General features: G+C 49.1%; 1 protein-coding gene across 2 annotated transcripts in view; it reads right to left on the bottom strand.

The window, feature by feature from the left end:
• Positions 1–852: 852 nt before the first annotated feature.
• MAPKAPK3 (mitogen-activated protein kinase-activated protein kinase 3) overlaps positions 853–10,240 on the bottom strand; it is a 32,967-nt gene continuing 23,579 nt past the window's right edge. For both annotated transcript variants that reach the window (XM_003800629.3, XM_023519552.1), the window contains 7 exons: positions 10,073–10,152; positions 7,100–7,223; positions 5,250–5,325; positions 4,782–4,906; positions 4,224–4,309; positions 3,864–3,944; positions 853–2,244 (listed from right to left, as the gene is read on the bottom strand). In XM_003800629.3, the coding sequence (XP_003800677.1) occupies positions 2,092–2,244; positions 3,864–3,944; positions 4,224–4,309; positions 4,782–4,906; positions 5,250–5,325; positions 7,100–7,223; positions 10,073–10,152 (725 nt within the window). In that variant the 3' untranslated portion in view covers positions 853–2,091. The remainder of the gene's footprint in view (positions 2,245–3,863; positions 3,945–4,223; positions 4,310–4,781; positions 4,907–5,249; positions 5,326–7,099; positions 7,224–10,072; positions 10,153–10,240) is intronic.

The following is a 10,240-nucleotide window of genomic DNA, read 5'->3' as shown; positions in this document are numbered from 1 at the left end:
TGCAGGGGTAGCTAATGGTTCTTGGGCTTGAACCATGCACCTGGCACCCCACTAAGTGCTTCACACATATCATCTGCCCAAATCTGCAGATGACTCCATGAGGTAGGCACTATCACCTTTAGTACACAGTTGAGGACACTTAGGCCAAGGAAGCTGAGGGACTTGTCCAAGGTCAGCAGCTGAGAAGCAACATAACATCTCAGGTGTACTTACCTGTCTCCTGCCTTCTAATGTCTCCACACCCTCCTCCATGCCCTGAGGGAAGGGGAGGCAAAGGAGGAAGAACTGCAGGCACCAGATGAGCTCTTGGAAAACTGGGAGGTTTCAAGATAGGAGCTTGGGGAGAAATGTCACAGTTAGAGCCCCCTTGAGGCTGCCCACAAGGGTTCCCGAGGGCTGAAGGTGCTCTGTTACTGAAGTATTAAAAGACAGTCTTCCAGCAACACTCTCCCTCCCCTCGCCAATATTCTCACTGCCAAATGAAATCTGGCAGCTTCTGAAAATAGCTCAGCGCTGCAGCAGGCACTCTGCCTGCCCTTCAGCAGGCTGGCACGCAGCTGGGGGTGGCCACTGTGGGCAGACACTGGCACACAAGGGGCCGGGGGTGGATGTCACACACACAGTGCACAGGGGCGGCACAGAGCGGGGGCCATGCAGCAGCTGCCATCCCTCAGCATCTCTGACCTTTCCATGCCTAGTGAGGACGCGGTGGCCTTGGAAACAACATGGCATGTTTACCAGGCCCTAAGGCACCCTCTCCAGTCTGGGTGAAATCACTAGTGGGTGTGAGCAGCTGCCCTTGGGCCACTTTTGTCCACCAATGTATACAAAGAAAACCCCAGGAACCAGAAGAAAATGCCAAAATGGTGTTTATTAATAACCTCATATAAAACCCAGCAGTGTTGTCCTCTGTGGTGTGACCTAGGCTTTCCCAGCCAGCGAGAGAGGAGCCAGGAACCAGAAACCAGAAACTAGGCTGGGTGTCAGGCACTTGTTGGGCTGGACCACGAATTCAGCACCCTGAGAATACCCTGAGCAGGGTGGGGCTGGGTGAGCCTGAATCAGCTAAGAAGTGGTCCTCTCTGCTTAGACTCACACCCAAGCCAGGACCCGATTTCTAAGGGACATTGTTCAGTAGCCTCCCATCTCAGGTTTGGCCCAGAGGATAGAAGGAGATCCCTGGTTAATGGGAAGCCTTTCAGTCCTGCCCCCAACAATCCACTTTCACAAAAGTATACTACAAGGCAGCCCCTACCAAAAACAAGACACGGGCTTTCCTGCCCCAAGGTGGGGGCAAGAGAAGTGTACTGGCTTTTGTCACAGTGACATTTTCCAAAGTGGAAAAGGGTTAAAAAATAATCCCCACCTTCCAAAGATAAAAGAAAACCACCCTTTGGGTAGAGGCTAGTGACAGGATGGCTGGGCCCAAGGACTCCTTCAGGGGATAGCTCTTGAGTGCTACCTGGGCTAGGGCTGCAGTAAGACAGGGCTACACCATCCAAGGAGGTAAGGAGACTGGACCTGTAGCTTCAGAGAGACCAAAGAGGGGTGAACCTGAGAGGAGCAGCCATTGAGAGAGACCACCCTCCCTAATAAGGCAGAGGTTAACCCATGACTGCCCCTCCTCCCTTGTTTCACTGCTATTCACTCAGCAGACAGCAGCACCATCCCTGGTCACCATGGCAACCAATGGTCTGATGTCTTTCTCAAGGCCAGGCCCATCTGCCCACCCCACAGGGGGATGTCTCTGTGGAAGATGGGAATCCCAACTACAACTCTCAGTGGCCTAGAAGATTAAGGCCAGGGGATAACAGAGCTGAGGCCTAACTTAGGCCACCCCAGCCAAAGGTATTGCAGCTATACCAAGCAGCTCCTGAGCCCCTAGGTTCTGGCCTTCTCTGAGCCTAAGTCTGGGACGGAGCTTTGAAGGAGGTCAGGATCCTCCATCCTGAAGTTCCAGGTGACAAATTAAAACACACAAAAATAATCCTTTTGTTATAAAAATGACTCTGGGCCCTCCTGACCATGGCCTCAGCACATTCGAATCTGTCACCCAGGCTGAGGGGCCTGGCTTCTCCATGGCCCCATGAGCTACTGGTTGTTGCAGCCCTGTGAGGCTGAGGAGCTGCCTGCCTGCTTTTTTCTCCGCTTGTTGAGGAGCCGGTTGTTAGAGGTCTTCAGGTCCTTGATCTTCACCTGGTCATAGTCCACCCTCATGGTAGCCAAAGCACTGGTCATCTCCTCCTGAAGAAGACAGGATGGGAGGCACTAGGAAGTAACAATATGATGACCTTAACAGCCATCACCTTCCTGCCTTGGCTGCCTCTTGAACATGAGCGGTGGCAGGGATACTCTGTGCTGCCCCAGTGCCCACTGTATGCCCAGCACTGGGCTAAGCCCTTTGTCCCATATCCCTCACTTATAGTCCTTTGTGATACACACTGAGTTTATCCACTAAGGCACAAAAGCATAGTGACTCCCTGGGACCATACCAAGGGTAAATGGGACAGGGAACTGAGCCAATTCCACCTGCTTAGAACCACAAAGAATGAAGAGAATGCTATCTTACTGGATACCTAGGGTATTGGGGCCTGGAAATTGTACCCTGGGTACCCTAGGGTTCTGAGCTGCTATCCCATATGTTCAAACCTGGCCTCTGCTGAGTCTAAAACCAGGCCAGCCACCTCGCCAAATGTTGCTTGTTGTACAAATGGTTGTAACCAGGGTAGGCGAGGTATAATCCCAGCATTCTGGGAGGCTGAGGCAGGAGGATCCCTTGAGCTCAGGAGTTTAAGACCAGCCTAAGCAAGAGAAAAACACCGTCTCTAATAAATAGAAAAAATAAGTCAAGCATTGTGGCTGGCGCTTGTAGTCCCAGCTACTTGGGAGGCTGAGGCAGGAAGATGGCTTGAACCCAGGAGTTTGAGGCGTCTATGAGCTCTAATGCCATGGCACTCTACCATGGGAAACAGAGTGAGATTATCTCAAAAAAAAAAAAAAAAAAAAAAGCTGGGTGTGGTGGCTCACACCTATAATCCTAGCACTCTGGGAGGCTGAGGTGGGAGGGTCTCTTGAGCTTAGTTCAAGACCAGCCTGAGCAAGAGTGAGGCCCCATCTCTACTAAAAACAGAAAAATTCGCTGGGCTTTGTGGTAAGTGCCTGAATTCCCAGCTACTTGGGAGGCTAAGGCAAAAGAATCGCTTGAGCCCAAGACTTTGAGGTTGCTATGAACTCTGATGCCACAGCACTCTACCCAGGGTTGACAGAGTGAGACTGTCTCAAAAAAAGAGAAAAAAGAAAGGTTATAGCCAAAGCTTGAACTATAGCCTACTTACAGAACATCTAGCTCAAAGGCCCCTTTCGTTGAGGAAAAGAACCAGGAGCACCACCCTAAATGAAGAGTGTGGACAATTAGAGTGCTATGGTTAGACCACTGGGGCAGCCATAGACAACCTGTGTGCCAGGCATGGGGGAAGGGGATTAAAGACCCAGACTCTGGCAATCCCTTTTCTAAAACCCTGGAACCTGGCCCAGCACAGTGGCTCACCTGTAATCCTAGCACTCTGGGAGGGAGATATGGGTGGATTGCTTAAGTTCAGGAGTTCAAGACCAGCCTGAGCCAAGAGTGAAAACCCATCTCTAAAAAATAGCCATGCATTGTGGTAGGCGCCCATAGTCCCAGCTACTCAGAAGGCTGAGGCAAGAGGATCACTTGATCCCAAGAGTTTGAGGTTGCTGTGATCTATGACACCATTGGCACTCTACCAAGAGCATCAAAGTGAGACTCTATCTCTAAATAAATAAACAAATAAACAAACAAAACCCCCCAAACCTGCAGGGAGACTAAGGCAGAGTCTACACACCTTGACTTCATCCCAGTGGTCTCTGTCCTCCCGTAGAACACGAGCTGTGTGGAGTGGGGTCTGTGGCACCACCATTGATTGCTAAAAAGAGCCCCAAGCCCATGGATTAAAATGTGGGGCATCTGTGTTAGCACTGGGCTGCCTCCTACTGTACCCCTTTCTACCAGTCTCAGATGGGGAAACTGAGGCTGAGAAGTGAAGGTGTCTGGCTGGAGTTATGACAAAGCCAGGTTGTAGGTGGGGCCCTACTACTCATCTGTGTGCACAGGTCCATCCCAATCCCATACTGGGGCCTCCAGAGCCACCACCCTCCTGCTCCAGCTCAACACACTGCCTGTTGTAGGACCAGGAGGTGCTCACGTTGATCCAAGGGTGGTTCATGAACTGTGTGATAGTCAGTCTCTCTGTGGGGTCTGTTTTCAGCAGGCGGCGGATCAGCTGCTTAGCTAGGGAACCCAGGGAAGAGAAAGAAGAGGTGAGGTTGCAGGGTTCCTCAGAGCCAGTCCCCTAACCTTTACCCACAGTCCACAAGCCCTGTCAGGGCAAGGGCAGCAGGTACTAAATTCCTAACCCATAGAAACAGTGACCTAATAACTTTCTTTTTCAAGTCACCAAGTATTCAGAATAATTTGTTAAGTAGCAATAGATAACTAATACAGGACGGATTGGTTTGTGGTCACCAGAGTAGAAAATATGAATGAGAAATAAGAATTAGAGAGAGTTTTTGGAGAGCAAGTTTTGAGGCCATTTGGCAGATGTAGAAACTGAGGCTCAAAAAGGTTAGGTGACTTGCCTGGAGTAACATAGTTTGGAAGTAGGGCAGCCAGAATTTGAATATAGGTTAATTTGACCTGTGTCTTCCAGATTTAAGGCTGCAGGTGCCAGGTGGGGCAGGCTGGGGCAGAGAGGTTCACTCACCATCTTCAGAGACCTCTGACCACTCAGGATTGGGGAAGCCATACTGGCCCAGGCGGATCCTCCTCTTCATCCCTGGAGAGATGGCCTGGCCCGTGTTGGAGTAGAAGGGTGGGAAGCCACACAGGCTGGAAGAGGGAGGAGGTCATTCAGCATGAAGTGAGGAGCAGTAGTAGAATAGACTTACTCTCTGCCCCAAGGCCCTGACTAGGGAGATAGGTAGGCATACTATGGCAATAGTATCAGCCCTCCAGATTTCTAGGCACATCACAGGAATGCCATCAGAGCTCTTGGTATGGAGACACCCTCAGGCAACCTGAAGGAGCAATGTCTCATGACCAGAAGGGAAGGGCAACCTGCATGAGTGACACATGCAAACCCCTTTCCAAGGATGTAGGTGGAAGTGGTACTGAGGGTACTTAATGCGAATTAGGGGAAAAGATGAAGGAAGAGGGTAGGAATGGTACTCACAGGATGTACATTATGACGCCCAGGGACCACAAGTCACATGACTTGTCATACTTCTCTGGACCCAGGACCTCAGGAGCTGCCAGGGCAGAGAGCACGGGAGGGCTCTTAGCCCCAAGGGTCTTGGAACCCAGCCAGGAGTCAAGCGTGGTGGCTCACATCTGTAATCCTAGCACTTTGAGAAACTGAAGCAGGTGATTTCTTGAACTTAGGAGTTTAAGACCAGACTGAGCAAGAGGGAGAACTCAGCTCTACTAAAAATAGAAAAACTGGCTCGGCACCTGTGGCTCAAGTGGCTAAGGCACCAGCCACATACACCCAAGGTGGCAGGTTTGAATCCAGCCCGGGCCCACCAAACAACAATGATAGCTGCAACCAAAAAATAGCCGGGCGTTGTGGTGGGCGCCTGTGGTCCCAGCTACTTGGGAGGTGGAGGCAGGAGACTTGCTTGAGCCCAGGAGTTGGAGGTTGTTGTGAGCTGTGATGCCATGGCACTCTACCCAGGGGGACAGCTTGAGGCTCTGTCTCAAAAACAAAATAAAATAAAAATAGAAAAACCAGCCAGGTGTTAAGGTGGGTGCCTGTAGTCCCAGCTACTGGGGAGGCTGAGACAAAAGGATCACTTAAGTCCAGGAGTTTGAGGTTGCTGTGAGCTATGTCACCATAGCACTCTACCCAGGGTGAGACTCTACCTCAAAAAAAAAAAAAAAAAAAAGAAGAAAGAAAGAAAGAAACCAGCCAGGAGCCTAAAGCCTGGGTAAGGTAGGAAGTGGGTGCCCAGGCTGGGAGGTGAAACAGCAGACTGGTGTCTAGCACCTCCTGGGAAGGCAGCATGTGTGTGAAAGTGAGGGAAGAGAAACATCTCCCAGAAAAAATAATTTTCAGACAGCCCCCTGAGCCCCTCTGCCAGTCTCAACCTTAGTGAGGGAAGAGAAGGGAAGAGGGCCAGTCAGGCTTAATGGGGCCCTGCCACAATTGAAGGGCCTCAGCCTACTAGCTGTCCTGTGTCCCTTGCCTCCCTGAATGCACAGCCTAGGTCACAACCAATTTGGAGCCAGGGAAGGGCTCTGCATTCCACTGTCAGCTTGGCTACCAGCCCATGGGGCCTTGGGCTTCCCATCTGTGAACTGAGATGGGTAGACCAGATAAATTTTTAAGTTAAACTACCACAAAATATATCCTGGTAAATGAGGTGACATTTTACCTATCTCAAGGGGTACCCCACCTTTGCAGCAACCCTCCCAGAAGACCTCCCCTAAGAGAGAAGAGCACTCTGCCATTGCCCCACTCTTAGGTTAGAGGAACTGTTGACAAGGGGCCTTTCCAGATTTGGGGGAGGTTTTCTCACAGAGGAGCAGGTAACTTTTCCAGGAAGCACAAGCATATATATACTTCTAGGCCCTATACATGGTCTGGTTGGCCTAACCAACCTTTGCCCACAAAGCAGGTAGCTGGAACCCTGTATCCCTCTAATATAGGAAGAAAGCCCTGCCCACTTTCTGAATATGAATCCCAGAAAGAGAAAAACAACCGTGGCTGGGCTCTGTCCTGAGCTGATGGCAGCCTTTTATCACATATATATTTAGAGCTGCTGTGATGTCATTCAGCTCACAGGCCACAGCCAGAATTTTCCTGGATCTATTTTCAAAAGCAGAAGCTGAAATTTAGGAGAATATTTTTGCAGCCTCCGGCCCTCCCCCACATCCCCCGCCTCCATGCAGACAGAGGAGGCGCACCCTCCTCCCTCTTCCTGGGTGTTAACCCCTTGGTTTCTGCAACCCACTGGCTGTCCCATAACACAGCAGTGTATAGTTGGGGTGGGGAAGTACAAACCCTATCCCAAAAGGACTCACCCACATAATAGGGAGTGTAGCAGGGTGTCTGCAGGGCATTTTGGGTAGTCTCCTTGGCAAAGCCAAAGTCAGTGAGCTTAAGTACCGCATCTTTCTCCTTGGATGTGTAGAGCAGATTTTCAGGCTGGGCCAGGAAGAGAATACATTGGTTTGGAGTTAGGTACCAGTCGGGAGCAGAGTCCCAAGATGATCTTCAGCCAGACTCCCCGACTCCATGGCCATCAACAGCATGGGTCAAATGTAGAGAAGTGTAGGGGGAGTCCTGGCCATCAACATGGGTCAAATGTAGAGAAGACCAAGGTGATGCCTTCATTCACAGAGGAAAACATGAGGAAGTTCTTCAGCCAAGATCATTAATGACCAAGTGCCATCAAGAGCCTAGGGGCAGGAACTCTGATTCGGAGTTGGTGACACTGCCATGAAATGCCAGAATGAGAACACTGGGGGAAGGCAGAATGCTCCTAAGCCATTGTTGCCCAGCACATGTCCCACACCCAGCCCAGAATAAAGCCTATTAGGGCCAACAGGACTATAGCCCCAACTGAAGTTGCTCAGGAGAGAAGGCCCTGACTGCGCAGACCCTAGGAGCTATACAGAGGCAATTCTTCCTGGTTGTAAGCACAGGGAAACCTGGCAGATGAGGACAGTAGGGAAATCTACATGGAGGAGGCAGCCCAGGAACTGGCTTTCAACGTATGGGTAGGATCTAGATCCTCAAGCAGAGCTGAGGTAAGACAGGGTGTTAGATGAAGCTCTGGTTTGGAGCCAGTGGAAGCGATTTCTCAGGTTCTGTTTGTAATGATCTGACCTTGTACTGGGATAAAAACTGAGAAGCCTCAGTTTTTATGTAGTGTAGGTTTAGCCTACACAAAAGAGTCTCCTTTGCAGAATGCTTTTCTCCCTTGGGAAAAAAAGAAGCTAGGGCCAAAGTAAAGTAACAATTCAGAAAGTATGTTTGTTGTGGCTCCGTATATATCCAAAATCAAAGGATATGGGTTGAGAATATTCAGCCAGATGGACCTGATGCAGTAGCTGGAGCCTCAGTTCTCCTCTGCCCAGTATTAGGAGGAAATAGGGCAAGGGGACTAATGCTCCAGGCCTGGGGTAGAGGGTCCAGAAGGAGCAGATTCATGCTTATCTGTGCTTATGTGTGTGTATATGCAGCGCTGCCTCAGTTTGCATTTCATCCATCTGATCCCAATGACCTCTAATATCCAGTCCTCCCAGGATAGGAAATATGGAGAGCTGAGCTTCTAGCCTCAAGACCATCCTGGAAGGGCTAGCAAGCCCAGTAACTGGAACTATCTCTATTCCTTCTTCCAGTGCCCAGCAAATAGCTTTTTTCCCTTAAAATGCTGGTGTTAGAATACCTAATCTGTCAGGACTATGGCTATGACTTCACAGAAGCCCCAACAGTATCAGGCAACCCCTGTCTGAAGCCTGGCCCATTGCATATACACAAATTTCCTGCTGAACGAGTGAACAAATGAATGAATGAATCCCAGTGAAGCAATTTCTAGCCTTGGGAAAGCCAGTTAATCTCTCTGAACCTCATTGTCCTCATCTGTAAAACGGGTAATGGCACCTACATTACAGGGCTGGGGGAGGATTACATAACATGTGCATCTGGGCTCACTGGCTGGAGACAGGCAGTCAGTTATTCTTCTTTTTTTTTTTTTTTTTTTTGAGACAGAGTCTCACTATGTCACCCTTAGTAGAGTACAGTGGCTGCAATTGACGGCAACCTCAAACTCTTGGGCTTAAGCGATTCTCTTGTCTCAGCCTCCCAAGTAGCTAGGACTACAGGTGCCCACCACAATGCCTGGCTATTTGTTTTTGTTGTAGTTGTCATTGTTGTTTAGCAGGCCCAGGCAGGGTGCGAACCCGCCAACCCCAGTGTATGTGGCTGGCACCCTAGCTACTGAGTTACAGACATCGAGCCTAGTTATTCTTTTTTTTTTTTTTTATTAAATCATAGTTGTGTACATTGATACTTTCATGGAGTACAGTGTGTTGTTTCCATATACAATTTGAAATACTTTCATCCAATTGGCCAACATAGCATTCATGTCATTCTCATAGTTGTTGTGTTAAGACATTTATATTCCACATTTAGAAAGATTCACATGTACCCTTATGGGATAAATCATAGGTGTGATCCCAGCAATTACCCTCCCTCCACCCATCTTCCCCTCTCCCCTCCCCTCCCTCTCCCCTTTCCCTGTATTCTTAGGCTAAAATTGGGTTATAGCTTTCCTATGATAGCTAAAAATTAGTTTCATAATAGGGTTAAGCCCATATCACAGATGCTGGTGTAGTTGTGGAGATAAGGGAACACTTCTACACTGCAGGTGGGATTGCAAACTAATACGTCCCTTTTGGAAAGTCATCTGGAAAACACTGAGAAAACTAAAAATAGATCTGCCATTTGATCCCATAATTCCTCTGCTAGGTATATATTGAGATGACCAAAAATCACACTACAATACAGATATTTGTACCAGAATATTCATTGCAGCCCAATTCATAATTGCTAGGTCATGGAAGAAGCCCAAGTGCCCAATGACCCATGAATGGATCAATAAATAGTGGTATATGTACATCATGGAATACCATGCAGCCATAAAGAAAGATGGAGACTTTACCTCCTTCATGTTTACTTGGATGGAGCTGGAAAATATTCTTCTTAGTAAAGTATCTCAAGAATGGAGCCTAGTTATTCTTATTATTCTGAGGATTACACAGTGTTTGAAAGAAATGAGGAGACTCATCTGAGAAGAACAGAATGAATATGCTGAAACCAGGAGAAAATAAGCTGAGAGCAATCTGGGCCAGGATGCAGAGGCTTTGAATGCCGACCAAGAAACTTGGCCTCCATCCAGCAGGTGCTGGGAGCCATTAGGGCTAGTGGAGTGGGACAGTACCCTCTTCCCTGGTACCCCAATCTGGAGTACCCCAATCCTAGAGCTTCACCTTGACATCTCGGTGGGCAATATTCTGGCTATGCAGGAACTGGATGGCAGTACCGATATCCCGCATGATCTCTGCAGCCTCTGCAGACACAAAGGAGAGCAGTCAGTGATACCAGTCAAAGGTCAGGCAACCTGGGAGCATGCACCCTATAATCCCTCCTAGGTACAG

The sequence above is a fragment of the Otolemur garnettii genome, unplaced genomic scaffold (assembly GCF_000181295.1).
Source record: "Otolemur garnettii isolate 467f Iridium unplaced genomic scaffold, OtoGar3 scaffold00179, whole genome shotgun sequence".
Classification (NCBI taxonomy): Eukaryota; Metazoa; Chordata; class Mammalia; order Primates; family Galagidae; genus Otolemur; species Otolemur garnettii.
The sequence above is the reverse complement of the archived record's forward strand: the minus strand, read 5'-3'. Positions and strand labels throughout refer to the sequence as shown.